Here is a 19,963-nt window from a genome sequence, read left to right as displayed (position 1 = left end):
AGGACCCTGGATTTGAAAATACAGAAAGGCATTGAGATTGGAGTGTTAACCGTCAGAATCATTTAGACACTGCGCGCATCCATCATGTAGAAGCGTTAATCACCAGACACCCCATGTTACGATATTATCATGATCCTTCATTCTAGATATTATTGCAATTTTTAACATTTTGTGACATGCTGAGTATTGGAATAACAAACTGTGATTTATCACCTTTTTCAACTTGGTTAAACTTTGTCAATATTTGTTTTATTAAGACTCAATAAGATTAAGTTCTCACTTCAGTTATTTGTTTTCTGCTGCAACATTGAAAGCACTGAAAGCACACCAACACCGCAACCTGACATAAATGCTGCCATTATACAGTCAGTCTGGTATCAGTGTGCGATTGTATGGAGTCTACAGTAGATTTTCTCTCCATCGCTTGCCATTTAGTCAAAAGATTCTTTAAACAGTGAGCCATGCTTTGTCAAGTCACAAGCACACACCGCATGAAAGCCTGGACCCAACTGCATCATCGTGTTCACATAATAATAATGTCCCATTTAAGGCTTAAAATTGGAAAAGCATCAGTTCTTCAAAGCCTCTAACAAACATTGATGAGTCATTCAGACTGATGCATCTTTCCTTTTTTTTTTTCTTACAAAAACGCACAGATCTGCTTCACATCCAGCATCCCTGCTGCCTCAGCTTGCTGAGTCACCAAGCTGGTGTGGGATGCCTACAGAAGGGCATGACGCACACAGGCCATCCCTGCAGTGCTCGGTTGGCCCTGTCAAACAGAAGTTGCGGGCAGCCAGAGCCTCACACTGGGAGTGTGCCCTCAATTTGAAGGGCACTTTCTGAAAACTGAAGAGTTTAGATGCATAAGTTTGGCAAATGTCACTCGGCTGAGGACAGAAGGAGGAGATAGACTGATGTGTTTGTGTACTTCCTGTGGGCATGTTTGCTTATTTCAAACTGACACGCAGCTGGAGCAAACACTTTTTATTTCTTTTGCTCTTTTATCTCTGTTGTTTGGAATAACACTCACTTGAGAAATGATAACTTGTTCACTAAAGCAAACACTGCACTCTATCTAATCTGATGCTTGTCCTCACTCTGCTGCAAGTGACTTTTTTAAGTACCTAAAACTTGGCTATCGACCGTTTTTTGATCATATTCAACTGAATTGAATTCAGTTTTATTTATATAGCACCAAATTACAACAGCAGCCGCCTCAGCGCACTTTACTACACATACTGTAACGTAAAGACCCTACAATAATACAGAGAAAGCATAACAATCAGACAACACCGTCTGAGCAAGCACTTGCCAAGAGTGGAAAGGAAAAACTCCCTTTTAACAGAAAACTCTCCATCAGAACCAGCCTCAGGAAGGGGCAGACATCTGTAAATGCAAGTGATGGATAAATGTATAAATGCAGAGAGAAGAAGAAGAAACACTAAGTGCATCATGGGAAGCTGTCAGTAACCTGGGCCTATTGCAGCGTAACTTTGTTTCTAGTGTTTGCATGTTTAAGGACAGTGGGAAATTTTAGCTAGCAATGGACAATCATCAATGAAATTCTATACCAAATTATTGTTATATTAGAGTTAATGGAATTACAGTAAACATACTAAAATAACCACACAGCTATCAGACTTCCCCTAGACACATACTAAAAAACTTGCTGCCAGTACTTTTTGTTTAATTTGCGCATTCCAAAAACAGAAGCATCTAATTTTACCACATGGGTTCAGCAATATGCTCAAAATGTTTTCCTGGCATTTAGGATTTGTATATTTTTAGTTTGGTGATAATGATGTGTTTCCTTTTGTTTTCCAACCGCAAAGGTTTTCGAATTGTTTCATAACCGAGAGGTGTGTTAATTTTCTCCACTTGTCGAGGACCATTTAGTCTTTCCACTGAAGTTCAAGCGTAAAAATCACAAACCAGCCACAATATTTCTCACATTTTCACACGGCATTAAACCACAACACCTGAGGTCTGTCCTTCAAAGCACAGTTCTCACATACGTCGATGGTGCAGCAACAATTATGTTGATAACTTCAGGACTATTACCCTTATTACTTTCAGGGTTCAGTAAGCAACCTAAAAAGCGCTGTGCTTAACACGCCATTATGAACTAATCTACCAACATGAGCAAGAACTTTAAGGAGAACGCAGCAGGACCAAAGCTGCCATAAAGTGCTATCTCTCACAAAAAGCTTTCATAGGGAGCCAGGACTTAAACAGCTCTTGTTATAATTCAGGTAATGGCCCTGAGTGCTGAGTCTACAAAAGACATGCTCTGATAACAATGCTTTCTTCTACCTTTTCAAAAGAAATCTACCTCGTCAAACGCAGAGCAACCTAAGTTGAAGGCCTCTTCCTGCGACTATTTAGGGGTTTATAAGGTAAAACTAAATCCCAGCACTGAGACTCCATTCATTTATTAAACTTGTAGCATACCCACTTCAGTAAGGAGGAATCTATAATAATTCCTTGCTGTTCCTGGAGATCAGTTTCTACCCCTGACATGTCTATTTCAAGCTGACCTTTCCTCTTGCACTCTCTCCCCAGTCTCCCTTCTTAAATCCCGAGGTAAATGCATACTCTCTATCATTTCTTATGTTATTTTATCTTCATCAAAAGGTAGATATGTATAAAAAAAGCATTCATAACACCCTGACAGCCCACAAACTCTAAAAACCTCACTGCATTAAGTACTCCCTGGTTTCTTACCACTTTGTAGGCTTCACAGGAGAAGCGGCTGTAGCTTCTGGCTGGCACCCTGAGCCCACTGTACCCCGCCATGTGGGGCCACCACGTCGATAAACACGAATATCTGGGCGAAGATAACTTCAGATTTTGAAGATCCCTTAGTTTCAAAAAGACCAAAAGATAAGAGCACTTGGTGCACACTGGAACAGATAACTGGTCATGCTGTGTTCCCCCCCTCACACACACTTCTCTGTGACAACTTCTGTCTGGCTTGCTTGTAGGAAAGGGGCATGCTTTATTCCTCCATAAATGTACTTCTCTCTTATCTCACCCTGTTTTAGTCAGCTTCATAGTGAAGCCTCAGACAGTCTGACACTCTTTTAATCTCCCTCTCCTTCTCCCTCTCTCCCTCCCTCACTGTCTGTCATTCACTGAGTCAGACACCTTGACTCAGTTCCTTCTTCTGCTACGAGTGGAGAGACTGTCAAAAGAAGACTAACCTAGAAACGGAACCTTTTATGTTTAATACTTGAGAACTGTGTTAGGGAGGATTGCTGTATTTGAAAAAGACAAACAAGACAAAAACCCAAAACTCCAGCATGAAAGATCATTAACTGTCAGACTTTCCCTACATAAGTTACCTACATTATTGGTAGGTGGCCCAACCTGCATGTAACAGTTCTACAACTAAGCCGTGTCTTCTGTTGTACTAGGGGAACATAATTGGTGCTGATTCAGGCACTGAGAAAGAAATCAGATTTTGAAGTTTCCTACTGTATGTGGTGCTTCACAGCACACCGTTGCTCCCTGTGTCGAAGACAGATTATATAAATATGATGGATGTCTTTGCTCCTCACACTTAATGACAGGACACTTTAGTGACCTTCATGCACACCTGGTGCTGTATTTTATAGCAGGCGCACGCGCACACACATACACACTCAAATACAAACACAAAAAACATGGGAGGTCTCAGGTGTCGGGGGTGGGCTGCGCTACTTCCTAAATCCAGCCATCATCTTATGTCATCAGCAGTGTGCTGCTTCACATTCACGAAGAGACCTCACACCTTACAGTGTCACTAAAAGGAATACAAACTTCAAGTGCGGGTCTCAGAGCAGCTTCACTAAAGAAACTCTCCATGCTTTACTCAAGAAAACACATATCTGCACTGCAATGCGCTGCCTTCTACTGGGTTTTAATCTGATGACTTCTAAATTGTATTAAAATAAATAAAGACAAATGCATCCTCCAGTTTTCTCTAACATTAAAGACTTATGGTGGGACAGCACGGTGGCGCGGTGGTTAGCACTATTGCCTCACAGCAAGAAGGTCCTGGATTTGAATCCACATCCATCTGGCCAATTCTTCTTCCAAAGACATGTGGGGTTAGGTTAACTTAGTATTCTAAATTGCCCATAGGTGTGAATGTGAGTGAGAATGGTTGTCTGTCTCTCTGTGTTAGTCCTGTGACTGACAGACAGACGACTTGTCCAGGGTATACCTTGGCCTGTGGCAGCTGGATTATGCTCTAGTGATAGAACATGGATGAATACATGCATTTAAGATTTTTCTTTCCCACTTTTTCCAAAGTAAAGGATGACCTCTTTAATACCCTGAAAAACTACTTAGAAAATGTATTTTTGTGGGTGACCCCTCCTGCTGCCTAGACATGCTGAGCCCTATCGATGAGGACTCAGCATCCCTCTGTGCTGCTGCAGGCTGAGGGTGACATGTGGCAACACATCCCCTCTGACCCAGGCTGGGCTGGCTAGCAGATGGCTGGTGGGAGATGATGGATGGACTGAGTCACTTACACAGCAATCAAGAAGTGAGGGGTGGGAGTAGTACATAGGGGCATCCTACTTACCCAACAGTGGTATATTTTTCTGTCACTTCTGACACACAGTCTCAACAACACTCGCTGTGAATGCAGGAAACTTGCTCGTCTTAAAAAAACACAGAAACACAGCACTGGGCAAAGGGAATTCTCTGCACAGCTCTCAGTGAGCACTAGCAGACACAAACAGATGGCTTCTGAGAAAACAAGCATCACAAAGGTGTCCTGGTCTGACAGAAATGACAACAGTCTGCTCTAGCAGCTGCTGTGCTATGCCCTGCGCTCTAACACTGAGATTTTTAATGCTTGACCAGTGGGTGGTCAAACAGACTTTCCATAGCAACACTTTATGATGTACTAGAGGCGAATGAAAACTAGAGGCAAATGCAAGCTTGAGTCAGTGAAGCAATTCAAGAAAAATCAAGAAAAAAAGTATATTATACTAGAATATTACAAATAGTTTTATATGTATTTATCTTTATCTTATTTCTTCTTTTTAAGAGAATTATTCTTATATACCAGACAGGTTGCAGTGACAATTCTATGAACAACCCCTGAAATCACCTGGAAATAGCATTAAGTCTTCCCCTTTCCGACCACAAGCTATATCTTTAAAATGTCTAAACATTCCTTTGCTACAGTGGAAAAAGTTTACTGGGTGTCTTTCCTATCATCCGTCCTGACAAACCAAACATAAATGTTTTAAGGACGGAGTACGAGGTGCATGTTCTTCATACAGTAATCCTACCAAACCGAAAACAAATGAAAACAGCACAAAAGCATTTGTGCTCCTTTCTTTTTCTCTCCTCTTCATTAAAAGTGTATCTGTGGCTGCAGCTTTTTCTTTGGTGTCACGAGGAGGATACACCATGGTTAGTTCATGGTCTGTAAGGCCCTTGGCAGCGATCCACTCCATGCCAGTGTACTCACACTGTCCTCTCAAGTGGCTTTAGCCCACAGAAAACTGAACCAGGCCAGCTTTAAATAAGCCCTCGTGTCTTTGCTTACTCTCTGTTTGGCACATGAAAGACATGTGGTTTGTGAGGCATGGAGGCCATACTAGGCACATGTAGACAAATGACTTGGCCAGAGCTGTGCTGTTAAGAGGATAGGAAACAGAGCCAAGAGACGGCGTGAGCATGTGCTGGCACCTGTACTTGTCAAAAGTGATCTGAAGACCATGGGCTGAAAAACATCATCTAGTAATCGATAAAAAGAAAAGAGCATTTGCATCCAGCAGCGAGAGCTCTGATTGTACAGAAAGGTTCTTCCAGGATATGAGAGAAGTGAATCATGAGTACCTCAAAATTCCCCAAAGTCGTGCACAGCTGAAACGGCACAGCAGTGTCTGCTACGCAACATGTAATCAACATCAATTTTGAGACATGCAGCCTGATGCTCATGAGGGCACAGCAGCTGTTATAAAGACAGTTTTGGTAGTGATGTTAGAGCGAAACAGCTTCATCGTGGTCCTTGAAAATCAGCAGATATTTGCAGCATCTGAGGTGTGACCTCCAGAACTCTACAATACCACTGCTGTTGTTTTAACTCTCCTGCATTTGGAAAAGCACTTATCCACCATGACTTTTTAAGCCCTGTATAATGTATATTCAACCTTCAATCTTTTTACCTTTGAGTCAGATGTTGAATTCCACAGCTTTTTCAGTTCAAAATTGGCCAAAGATTGCTGCTGCTTTCACATCCTTCTATTCAACCAAATGTTTGGGTGCATTATGGTTAAAGTACATGCCATGTACCTGTGATTTCTTAGAATCAGCCGCTTGACTTTATCAAATGCAACTAAGTACATCAGTTTTTAAAAAGAAAAAACAGATGTGCTTTGAGTTTACTTAGATGATTTTTCAGAGAAGAATAATTTAATAAAGGGTAGTTATGGCATGCCGTGGGTGCGTTGTGCTATTGAGAGCTTGAGTGTGTCATGCATGGGTATAGCTTTGACGGTGTAGAACATCTATTTGCGTAACCGAAAACAAAAACATGGTTTCACTCCTCTGCATATGCTGGCATGACTCAGGATCAGTATTAAGCACATCATTCATGCATTTTGATTTATGCTGCATGGGTCACACATCGACAAAAGAATCTTGAAAATCAAATAATCAATAGACCTGTTCTATAACAGAGAGAACTATGGACATCGACTACACTTCATAATAAAAAGAAAGGTCATTTTAATTTCTCTAAGTGTGTGCACATGTTGGGCTGTGCGTGCCTTTGTCAGCCCCACTCCATTTCACACAGGCACACGGAAAACACACAATCCCCCTCCTCATTTGAGTTGTGTGTAGGTTAGCAGTGTGTAATTAAGCTAGCCCTCTTATCAGCTCATCTCAAGGCTTTGGCAATAACCTCCTCTGCTTCCATCTCCCCTTCTTCTCTGGGCTCACAGGAGATCCAGATAAGGAAAAAGGCTGAAAAAGAGAGAGACGTGAAGAAAGAGAGAGAAAAGAAAAAGAGAGTGTGTTCTGTCCGCTTCAGTTACGTGTAAACTCAACAGGATGCCTATTATCCTAACAGACTTTTATTAAATCTGCTGCTTCCTACTTTTATCATATACATCAGTCATTACACAGACCCTTTTTCCCCCTCATTTGTTTGCACCACATGACCCACCTGCACCTGACCGGCCCTGTGTTTTATCTCAGTGTCCCAGATGCTGTTAAATAATTACCATCTCTCTGCCATCATACTTATATGACACCAAACACTAGGCAACAAAGCAGCAAGCAAACCTGATTTTTCCCCCTTAAATGCTTTAAAGGGGAAGAAACACACACACACACATACACACACACACACGCAAATGTGCTACACAAATCAGTTTAAAGCCTTAGATAAGCCTGTTTTAACTTTCCATGCAGACATCAAAGTGAAGCTAGTATCAGGTGAGGGGAAAATCAAGATGCATGCCTTCAGCACTTTCTTCTGATATTAAAACGATCGCCACTAATCCACTGTGTGCGTGCAATCTAACACTGTAGCTGCTGTAAGGTTTTGGACTGATGAGACAAGCACTTTTACTGACACATAAACACAGAGTGGAGAAAAAAATGTTCTGATGTTACAGCTTCAGGGAAGGATGTGAATAGAAAGAGCTGTCAACAACAGAGAGAAGCCTACATACTTTTCTATATGCACAGTCAAGAACTGAAATACACGGTTTTCTGATTTCGTATGGGTGGTTGACCTTTGTGATGATCTGGAAGTGTTCAGCCTACCAGTTTCATGGTGAAATTGTTCTGCTCCCAGCGGCACAACATCACACTCATGTTGCGTCGTGCAGCTTCCTTCCTCAGAGACACCTGCCTCACACCGAGGAAGACTGTTGCTTGCCCAGCCAAACCAAAATATAAGCCATTAGTAGCAGGTCTAGAACAACCTGCACTGAGCAGAGCTGTAGCAAAATACAGAAAAATCCACAAATTAAAAAAGAATCCAACTGCAAGTTTGAATCCCGACTGGGTGCACCGTTGGAGATCCAGGGAGAACAGAAGAGCTACTGCTTGCTGGAGCCCCAGCAGGTCTCTGTATGCCTGGGGGGGGGGAAGGAGCTCAGTCCCTCCAGTTTCTCTCCACCCACTCTGGGACATAGGAGGAGGGAAAAATAAAGGCAGGAGGTGAAAGGCAAGAGGCACTCCGCGGCTTCTGCTGCCGCTCTGAGAGGCAGCCAAACCAAATGCGGTGGAGAAGAAGCAGGAGAGGATCCCCCTCATGCTTGGACCACAGCAACACATTGTGCTATTCCTCTTCAATGGACTATTGGTCATATGGGGAGGAGACAGCAAGAGAAAAGGACAGACCTCTTAACCTTTCTACCACCCCTCCCCCGACAGTCTACCCCATACATGACAAAAAGTGAGCACAAAAGACAAAAAAGGGATGATCGGTGCACCCTTGATAGCAGTGGAGAGAATAAATAGTGAGAAGCGCAGAACCAAAGTCCAAACCACGTAAAGCTCAATGCTAACCGTAGGTTTTCTATTTATTATTTCTTTAACCGGCTCCTCTGCTGCCTGTTAAATTTTTTTTTTAAAAAGCCAAGTTTTATTTTTCCCAACCATAGAAGGAACAGTCCGCTCTCTGATCAGCCGTCACCCGCAACACACTGCAGCAGCTGCATGTGTTTATTTATGTGCATGCGTACAGTGGGTTCATAACCTAAGCATTTATGTATGTGTGAGTGTGTATGTAAGAGTCCACAGTACAGGATGCCCTGCGTTTGAGCGTGTTCCAATCCTCTGTGCATACACGCTGCAACCACCGACCACAAATTACAAGCTGAATTTGAATTTTGGGAAAGGCCCAAGATTTACAGAAAGTTCCCACAGTAGGGGGATGCCTGATCGCTTCCAGCAGGCGGAACAAAATGCTTTAAGCTTTATGAAACAACAATAACACTAAAACCATGAAGACAGTATAAAGTAATGAAAGAAAGGGTTTGCTTTTCAACAGCATTTTATACTGCCAAAAAAGAACAGAGATGCAACTTATAGCCGTCCAAGGCAGGTTTTCTACTCTGTGACTGAGAGGAAATGTGTATTTTATGTTTTCATATTCAGAGCTCAAATGCACCATAAACTCTAAGTCAACACAATCAACTGTCAGTGGCTTTCAGTTAAAATATATTACTCTGTACATGATTGAGATTCAAGTTTTGACTTGACCCTGTAATTGTCTTTGTTCCTTGCTAGTGACAGAGACACCAATCACAAGTGTTGTGCAAAAAGAAAAAAGACAACAACTGAAAAATCATGACAATAAAACTGAGGGTAGCTAAAGACTGAGTTAAATATCAATATGTTATTCCAATCACAAAGTTAATGAGCTTATTTTAGTGTGTTAGCATGCTAATATTTACCATTTGAAGGCAGAAATATGTATGCTAACAGCCATTAAAACCGTGATTTCACAAACTAAAAGTCAGCCTGCAGCACAATGATGCCACTACTATAGAAGTAAAGGGCTCGAGATACATATAGATATATGTATTTCTATAAGATTAGCGATCTATATCCCCTCGTCCAGCTTAATGGGTTAGCTAACAAAGGCAAAATGGCTAACGCTAAAGCTACCTTGAATTCAGAGTCAACCACAAGCAAGCAGCCGCGGTACAGCAAAGGGTCAAAGCACTTAGGAGGAAAATTATAGAGGTGAATTAAAAACTGAACAGAGTCTATGTCCCATCTTCTGAAGCTACTGAAAATTACGTTAATAACTTGTAGCTGATTTTCTTTGGTAAGTTCGAATATGTCGGGTAAAGGTGGGTGTACAATGGCTCATTTTCATTTCATTATTTATGAATGAAAATAATAGTAGCAGAGCACTTTGTTTTCAGTATTTTAGTGACAGAAGAACCTGTAATACACTGCAGTTTGGGGGAGATTATAAACTTTAATACTTTCTTTTATTATAAAAATTAAACTTTGTATCAGAAAAAGCTGTCAATATTAACTCTTAGAAAGAAAACTGAAAATCAAAAAAAAAATTGGAATTGTTGCTTCTTTAACAAAAAAAGAAAGTTAGGAAGTTGCTGATTGCTTTTATGTTGTTCATGAAAGAAAGGAAACTGAATTTAGGGGATATGGACACACACTGACAGTTCTTTAGTAAGTAGCTGCACCAACATGCTAAAAATGTTCATGTTGGATTTGTAACTTTTTAACTTGATGATGCATTTCCTTTTTTCTATCCAGGACGTTTTCTGAGCATCTCTAAAAGGTGCACTTTTATGACACCACTACACTGTTGATTATCAGATGGTTTCTATTCTTTAAACAGGCAAAAACACTGCAGGCATCCTGCTTTTTCTATGCTCTAGTTCAAGTGATAACCACCACAAAAGAAAAGCCAATCAACACAGCCTCCCACACCACTGAAACATCAGTCTCCCACTACACGTAACTGGCATTGATTTAATTATATTCAACAAGTGGAGAATGTGTCAGCATTTAGTGCTTCTGTGCTTTCTGTTTTAGTCCAAGTCTTCAACAAGCTCATTAAGTGAAGTCACAGTGAATGGGCTGAGTATGGTTCCTTTCACAGTCCCAGATAAACCTTAGTGTGTCAGGGACAATGGGGGTAACCCCATCATGGAAGGGTCTTTGTTTTGGGGGACTCAAACCTCTGTGTTCTCAAAGCCTGGGGAGGAAGACTGCAATAATAATGGGGGTGAAGGGGTGGGATGGACCTGCTGCCTGGCTGTGCTGTTCTAGATGGAGGTGATTTCGGGGTGGGAGGGGTTGAGGGACATATGGATTTAGTGGAGAGGCAGCTGTGGAAGTAACGGCAGATTATATCCTTTGTCTCTCTATAGCTTTGACATTGTCTTGTGTCTAAACAAACTAAATAACTAAAGGTTATTGCAGGTACAAATATTAGGTAATCACTCATCATCCATTTTTTCTTCTTCATCTGCAAATAAGTGAGTAAGATAGGACACTACAACCTAAGAGTGGTGGACAACTTGATGCTTGGAAATATTGAGGAGATTAAATCTCAGAAGTGAAGACAGTGAGACAGCAGCTTATGGTACAAACACAAAACCCTTAATATAATCAGAAGCAAAGGTATCTTGAGGAAGTAAAACGTAGCTTAGGAAGTGGAGCAGGTCATCTATTAATCAGAAGGTTCGAACCTTGGCTGCTCCGGCTTGCATGTCAAACTATCCTTGCGAAAGACACTGAACCCCATGTTGCTCTATGATGATTCACATTCTGATGATTTCATCACAGCATGAATGTTAAATAGAAAACACTAGAAAAAAGTGTTTATATGACTGGATGAATGAGGCATGTTGTGTGAAGTGGTCTGAGTGCTTGAGTTGAAAATCTATTTAAGAACCAGTCCATTTACCATGTCTCCCCACAGTAAGACACCATACAGGCAGACAGATGTAATACTATCTGCCGAGCTTTAAATGAGTATTAACTACAGTATCTTACACATTTACTACTTTCAATTGTTGAATTTAAGGGTATGACGCAAGCATAAGAAAATTACATTTATAACATATTAACACGGCGCAGTGCTGCACTCAACATAATCTTCAACTCACCTTGCAGTTTGTTCTGTTCGTACAAAGCAAAGAAAATGTTATTACAGTTGTCTGGTGTCCCATTACAAACCTGATTAGAACAGTTTGGATCCAAGGATGCCATCTGGGCCCGTCTACCACAGCTACCAGCTGAGGCCACCTTAGTGATGCCTTATTGATGAAACAGCATCTAAACACACCAGACAACCCTCTCACAGACTGGAAAAGGTTATCCAATCCAGCAAAAAAAGCACAAACTGTTCACAAGTCATTTGATCTTCTTAAATAATATGTAATCCCTGAAAGGAGGTTAACTGTTTAAGTAAAATAGATTGGTTTATTCATGCATGCGTCGGAGCAGGTGAAGCTGGTGTCTTCAAAGTTACGGTACTTAAAGTGTTAAGGATCTGGGTGAGGCTTCTTGAATGGCAGATTTACAGCCCAGCTCTTGGATTCAGCATTTATCAGCAAGCCTAAACCAGTCCAACTGAGTGAGCCCAGACATGCAGTACAACACACACAAACACAGTACAGCGCATACACACTCACGCTTTCATTGTGATTCTAGCCAGGTTGTAATCAGAGCAATAAAACGGCATGAGAAACTCCCTGAAGCTGGATGGAGAAATCCACGATATCGTCTTTTCTCAAGCAGGCAGTGTCTACAGAAAGCCAGGCAATATTTCATAGTTGTTTTATGCCTATTTACGGTCAACAATCACATCAAACCCAGAGCACAGCTGAGAACCATACAGACAAATGGTGATACACTTAACATTTAGAAAATACAGTATATACAATTACATATCTAAATATTTGGCCAAAAAATGTAACTATCTCTTCCAAATAAGTGCGTTAGATAGAACATTAAGCTTTCTGTTTGCTACTTGCTTGATCATTTAACAGCACCAGAAGTGAAGATTGTGAAAGAAGAGTCAGAGCTGAAGGGGAAAACAGCCTTCAACACAAACATAAGGCTCTAAATGCGAAAAGAAGCAACCTATTAGCAACCTTCTTCATTCATTCTAAGCTTGTAGAGCTGGAGGAGCATGGATTAAAAAGAGCTTGTAGAGATTTAATATACACTGCCATTTTTTACATTTCATTTGAAACACTCACCTCACAATCATGGTTACACACCTAGCCAATTACCAAAAACACTTTGACCCTCTGGGGATTAGAGAAAATTCAAAATAAATTCAAACTTCTGCGCCTAATTCTTGTTTATTGTTAAACATCATTGAAGATGCCTGGCCTGGAAAAAAACCAGCACAAAATACCATGATCTTCATGCCCATGATGAGTATATGTAACTTTTGGCCACATATATGTAATCTACTCAACAGGATTTCTGTGCTGTCTCTTCATATTAATATCAAAGTTCCAATTTTCCCTAGCTTCGAACATGTAATTTTTCTTTGTACGGTTCATCTGTTTAAATCTAACATGTCGCATCAAACTTTCATGACCATCATACGTCATTGGCTCCCTGCTGGCTCCATGGATGTCATAAAGCTATCCAACAGAGTGTCGGTCCAGCAAGACCTTTGGTGCGATCCTCTGGGGAGGGTGAGCTCAGCCCTGCTGACCTCTACCTTCGTTTTCTACGTTGCCTTCTGTTTCCAGACTGACATGAAGCTGATTGTGTTAGTCTGAGCACTCTGCCGTGCAGATTCCCCACGCGGCGCCACTCACCATAACCCGCTTGTCTGCACAAATGGGGTCCTTGTGACAACTAACACAAGGAAAGCAGAGAAGGAGAGAAACCAAAGTGAGGAGGGCACCTTGGAGGGAGATCAATGGAAGGATGTTGACTCAGGAGAAGCAGATGCCCAGTCTTAATTAATATGGTTATGTCCTCAGCCATGACCTCACACAGGAAGGACAGGGGACGACCACACAGGAAGTGGAATCTGATCGAGATGCATTAGGCAGAGATGAAGTCATTACAACTGGAGTCAACTGCCATATGATCACATATATGCTTAAGAAAAAATACTGCAGAGAAAACACAGAACTGCTTTGAAAAAGCATCATGGTCATTTATTGATAAAAAAAAAACTGCTTGATGATTTTACAGCTTATTGCTGTCTTGTCTGTCATTTTCCCACACTCTCCCTCAAATGCAACTTTTTGATTATTTAGTTCCTGATTTTTACCTGAACAGTTCTACTTCTTACTCTCATACAGTACATGAGCATGAGCACATTTATTCTGACAACTAAACCAGGGCTGAAAAGCTACCACATGCAACATTTTTAGATAAAACAAACTCTGATTAAGACAGCAATATTTCATATTCATGAAATTATAAATGAAATCAGCACTTAATCTAAACACATACACTGCACGGTTCTTTATCTTTGCACCATTTCACACTGACAAGGTGCTCAGCGACCTATTGGAGGACAAGCTGCCTCCTCATTTCAGATAAAAGCCACACATTCCTGTCTCAGTATATCTGACCGTTTTCAGTCTGTGCCTAAAGCATCTGCTGGTATCACAGCCACTGGGTTGTTTCAGCCCAACCTGATAAATCTGCAGGATGACCGCCTCTGTGTTGTCTGACACAGGACACACACAGGTGGTGATGCCACTCTTACACTGGCTTCCTCCTCCCTCACGGTGATAATGAAATGTGTGATTGGCTACTGGGTGAAAACCTCTTATCTCAAAAGTGTCAGCTGCCAGGAATTAAAGAAATCCACCTCGGTTTCCAGACTGACAACAGTGACATCTGAAACCACAAAATGATAAAGTGTATAACCTGAATTCATGAGGATCACTCACAACACCTAACAAGACATGGCCCTTTCTCCTGGACTCATTGTCTGAATCCTGCAGTGTGTTGAATTCTCTGTTATTCCTTTTGAACAATGAAATCTACAACAAAGAGTCACTCAAACATCCATTAAATTTAACATCTACTTGCAGTGCCTTCTGTAGAGACATATGTGTATGTGTGACCCTTTGTCATGGTAATAAAAAAGAAGCAATATAGTCACCCAGCACCCCCACCCAATCTGCCCTGCTCCGGGCAGGTAGGAAGACATTAGCAATCCAATGCAGGATGACAGTTTTCTGCCTTTCACTCTCACCTGCTGGGCCGTGTGTTAAAGAGGCTTAGGTTGGATGTAAGCACCATAAAAAAAGTCATTACTGCCTTTCACAGGATGCTGATGAGAGACCCAGCATACGAGAGGGGTCAAGTGAAATGGGCTTTAAAGGTTGATGCTGACATTTACAGGCCAATAATGCTTTTATTAAATATTTTCTGCTTTTGTTCGATTGCTTTCACTTGTCTTGTCTCATGCTTAAAGCTCTGTGTAGTATTTTTGCTTCTTCTTCCAAAAGCTTGAAAATCTTCTAAAATAACATTTACACAGCATAATTGAACAGCATAACTCTTTATATCTGGAAAACAAACAACTCATAGTCAAATCAGATGATATATATATGTGTGTGTGTCTGTGTGTGCGTGTGCTTGCATATATAATCTCTACACTTTCATCACCATCAGTCAGTACCTCCCCTTTAAAGGTCATTTAATTAGCTTTGAATAATTAAATTGCTTCAAACATGTTACTTGATACATATGTTTGTCAGTCATGCAATGGACTCAGACTGAATTTAAATTTTGAAACTGGAGAAAATCATAATCTCAGGGATTTATAAATTTTTATGAATGGAAGGAATTACATTAACAGAGCCCTGTCTTAGTAAAATTAGTATCTATTACCGTGATGATTTAATATCCAAACAAAGCTCTTTATTACCAGCCCCATAGAATGAGGGCCTGTCTTAATTGTAGTTCGTTGTTTGTTTCCACAGGTTCACTGTGTATTGAAGTGATTGGGATTCAGCTCACAGGCTGAAATGAGCTTTTGTAATGAGTCTAATAAAGCCAGTCTTTACAGACAGTCTGCCTTATGCCTGCATCTGGAGAGATGCTTATTAAGATAGTACCTCCTTATCACACTGGCACACAGACAAATCTCTCTGTGTGAGCAAGCGTGTAACTCTGTGTGTTTGTGCGTATGTGTTTTTAATGCCTTATAAAAGGACTACGTATGCTGCATATTGTACCAGAATGTATTTTTCAGGGTCTTCTGCGGTCAGTGTGACTTTCAAAAATTCTTGGTTTGAACCTTTACCCTTTGAAAGCTGTAGCTAAGAATTAATGAGCTGGCAATAATGAACAATTACATTACAAAGAGGGAAAAGAGGGAATGGGGGGGGGCAAGGAAGATAGAGAGCGAAGGTGCTCAGGGTCAAAACTGAGGCATTTATAATGAAAAGAGAAGCAATGACAGATGCCTTCAATGACAGGAATAACACACATTCACACCCACACAATTCATAGCGTCTGCGGATGGAAGAAGGCGCAGGAGAAAACTCAAACACCAGAGGGCAGTAGAGTATCTGTTCAAGGCAAGTCACTCAGGAATAACAGTATGGGAAAAAGTTAAAGGTCACAACAGCTGAACAGCAGTCATTTCTTATGATGTCACACATTAGAAGCAAATACAGTACACACACACACACACACACACACACACACACACGCACACACGCAGACAGACACACACACACACACACACACACAGAAAACAGCTTCAAATACCATTCACACATTTCCAGACTATCACCTTCACATCAGATTCAGCAGATTGTGCCAGACTCCACTCACACACAGCACACACACAGACTAAGCACTATCCTTAGTACTATCCAGGACTATCCTCTTCCCTACCTGTAAATACAGCCTGCCTGTCTCCCTCTGCCTCCTGCTGCTCTTGCTGCATTATGGATTAACTCTTTGTTACAGGTGTACACAACATGTTTGTGTGTTTAGTGCCAAGTGGGCCATCCAAGCTGGATGCATGGGAAGAGCACAGCCACAGACACACTCTGGTATGACTTCACTAATCCCTCAGATAACTACTGACATACTCTGCTAGTACCCATTATGTTCAGGGCATGCTGTGTTTGGTGTTTGCCATTCAAACACATCTGGTTCTGCTTATGCTTTTTCCTATATTTTCAACAATTTATAAAAAGGATAGGGGGGTTCAGCAATGATGTGACCTGTTATGGGAGGGGCTTTTTTCCTTGAAATTAGATTTGAATTTCAGGAGACCTTCATGCTCAAATAAAAAGAAGCAGCACCAGTTATAGAGATGACAGAGACAGTACAAGCAAAAGGGCAAGTATTCATGGTTGAGAAATGACTCAAACCTCAACCCACCCTTATGACTAGTCTATTTACATCTTCTGTGGGGACTGAAATCTGTTCCTGACTTTCTAAAGATGATTTTTCACCCATTTGTATTGATGAAATCTGGTGCAAAATGGACCCTCCAGAGAAAAAGCTCTTGCCCTACCTCACAAGCATTTCTTGCTATGAAAGCTGCTGCAACACTCTGGACATAGCATCTTTTAATTTATATATAACCAGAAGAAGAAAAATGAATGTCACCAAATGACAGTGGAGAGAATGTTTAGGATGACTGGAATCCTTTGTGACTATTAGGCAAAAGACAAGTTCTCACTGTTGTGTCTGGTGAGGCAGCCACCACATCTCCAGACAGCCTCGTCTCATCTCACCCTGCCATCAGAGCAGATTGAGTTCATGCTAAGGACCACTGGAGTCTGTGCAGGTACTCCACTGAGGCTTTGACCTGCATGTGGAAGGCTCATCAAAAACCTCATCAGGAATTCTGCCTCACAGCCCTCCGATCTGTTCAGTCATTTCCCTGGGTGAAGCCCAGCAGACACAAGGCTGAAATAAGGGCAATAAAGCTAATATATGAACAAACACTACTTTGCTGGACTAATAAGGGTATTCTACTAAACATGGCTTTAGATAGAAATCCCCCATCTCTCTGTCACCTACATACACATGGATTTGAAAGATTTCAGGATATGAGTGCAATAACATTGCTCCTGGTCATGGAGGTCAAAGGTTAACCCAGCTGAGAGTGAAGATGGCTGCATCATCAGCACCACGGGGATAAAGAGAGGAAGAGAAAAGAGGGCAGACAGGAGAGAGCAAGAAAGTCACAGAAAGTAGGTCAGTCAGAAAACATGATTAGCCACTACACAAATGACACCAGCAGCAAACTCGTGCCATGTGCGAGAGAAGTGGTATCCTGTATCAGTCCTCACGCTGGATTCAGATTTCCCAAATAACTGCAAAAGCTTACTGAGCCCACACTGTACAGACAGACTGGCAAGCATGGACTTGCTGCCTCACCAATACACACAAACCCACACAGACACCTTCTTCCCCTCACTGCCTTACATGGTGTTGGAGCGATCCTTCTTGCCGTTGCAGCCCTTTGCATTGCGTGGGGTTGCTAAGCGCAGCCAATATTTCACAAACACAGCAAAACAGCCACCCTGATATCCTGCTACGCTGCCATCCTGGACAGCAGAGACACAGCCTGCTCCATGTCCTTCCAGGAACTCACTGAATCTGGCTCTGTGTTTTTGTTATGCTACACTGAGCCAAATAAAGTGATGATACAGAGTTTGTCGATTTACAGCTGACAATTGAAGAACAGAATATCTTTCTATTATATTTCTTTTAGAAATGCTTTATTGTCCTCCACGGGGAAAGAAGCCCTCAAACTGCTTTTAAACTATAATTACTTGGGATTTTTTTCTTTTGGAGTTTTAAATCAGTGAGTACTAATAAGAATTAATAATAAAAAAAAATATTCTACACAAATAATCAACCATGTGTCCTCCTTGCAGCTCATCTCTATGTCATTGCTACAAAATTCTTAATTAAGCAGTATTAGCAGAATAACACTTAGGATCTGGGTTTGGAGATGACTGTTTTACATCCTGACCTGAGTGTTTCTGCCAACCTCTGATTCTGCTGCGTTGGTTCTTGGGGGTCTTGAGCCCACCTGCTGGCCCAACGAGGGGATGTGTGTCTTGAGAGGTGCCGGAGGTAGAGCTAGAGGTGACGTCCTGCTGGGGGTCTGGGGGATAGGTAGGGCACTGTGCACAGGTTTAGGTTTGGGGAGTCCCGACTTCATATTTGAGGCCACTAGAATGGCTGGCATCTTTTCCCCAGCCACCAGATAACTGCAAGCTCCCCTCCCTGTCACACTGAGATGGAAATCCTGCCACCGGTAAGCAGGAATTCTCTGCAATCAAGCTACTTTTCTGTTTGTGAATAAGTTACCAGACTGGAGGGGGGAAAAAAAGAAAGGAAAAAAATACAGCACACACATTGAGGGTGCACCTGATCCGACACCTGATTGAAGTGTGCAGTTTGTTCATGTCCCAGTCTTAGCTTCTCCTACTGATTCTTAGCAGGAGGTGGGGTGGGGGTTGACCTGAGCTCCCCAACATGCAGTGGAGGGGTTTAAAACCCACAGAATCCCACCTGCTTCCTGTTACTAAGTTGGATCAGCTTGTTGTTTCATGCAAGAATAATTTGCTCTCAGAGTTTTTTGGTTTCAAAAAATAAAAAGGTATCCTGATGAAAACTCACTCTGGAAAGTCCAAGAAAGAAGATCAAAAATCCCACTTCACACCAAAAGGAATCCCCAGTTGCCTCGTGGTAGAGTGAGTGTTTCCTTCCATTTATTTCCAGCAATGAGTGAGAGTCAGCAAATGGCCAAGGATCCAATTGGAAGCAGAGCAGCTCCACTCCCACAGAGCCCTGGTAATTAATTACACCGTGGCTTCAGGAAGACAGCAAGAAACCTCTTTTTTTGAGGAAGAGCAGAGAGAGTAGTAGAAACGAGGAGATGGAGAGGAAGGGGGAAAAAAAGCAAAAGGCAGCAGCGACACAGCGACCGCTCACTTCAGCGACCGCTCAGCCTGTGACTACACAGCCTGAAACACACTGCACTTTCCTCTACTGCCTCTCTCTCTCTCCCTCACTGGTAAGTCGTGGTTAGCAGCAGGTGTGGCTTAGATCAGGACTGACATATGTGAAAAGCTCAACATATCTACACAGTGGGTTCCTCTCACACAGCGAGTTTGCCTCTCACATAAAAATTCCACCCTGATGCTACATGTTAACCACTGATACAAAATAATATTCAGAAAGAAATAATAACTTGCTAGTTCCACTTGCATTTTTATATGCGGGAGAAGGTTTGCCAATGGTCTTAAAACGTGGCAAATCATCCCAGCCCACTCAACACGGGTTGCACAAAATCATGTGATTTTAATGGAAAACAACAATACTATTAACCTGCTTTGATGCAATTTCATGAAAAGTAGAATTTCCAGCAACAAATATTAGATGGACTCTTGTTTTTTGCACACATTTGTGTTCCACATAGAATGTAAGCCTGCTTGTTCTGGTCATTTCAGGAGTTGTCATCCAACTTAAT

At 41.7% G+C, this 19,963-nt stretch overlaps 1 protein-coding gene across 4 annotated transcripts in view; it reads right to left on the bottom strand.

Moving 5' to 3' along the window:
- The window catches only part of nav2a (neuron navigator 2a), a 209,517-nt gene that overhangs the window by 77,749 nt on the left and 111,805 nt on the right, over positions 1–19,963 (bottom strand). Inside the window, exon 1 of one of the 4 annotated variants that reach the window (XM_039603206.1) lies at positions 7,786–7,880. The exons of the other annotated variants lie outside the window; for them this stretch is intronic. Coding sequence (XP_039459140.1) covers positions 7,786–7,836 — 51 coding nt within the window. The 5' untranslated portion in view covers positions 7,837–7,880. Of the gene's footprint in view, positions 1–7,785; positions 7,881–19,963 lie in introns of those variants that run through there. 4 annotated transcript variants of the gene reach the window in all.

The sequence above is a fragment of the Oreochromis aureus genome, linkage group 1 (assembly GCF_013358895.1).
Source record: "Oreochromis aureus strain Israel breed Guangdong linkage group 1, ZZ_aureus, whole genome shotgun sequence".
In the NCBI taxonomy this organism is placed as follows: Eukaryota; Metazoa; Chordata; class Actinopteri; order Cichliformes; family Cichlidae; genus Oreochromis; species Oreochromis aureus.
Note: the sequence above shows the minus strand (reverse complement) of the source record. Positions and strands in the feature narration are given on the sequence as shown.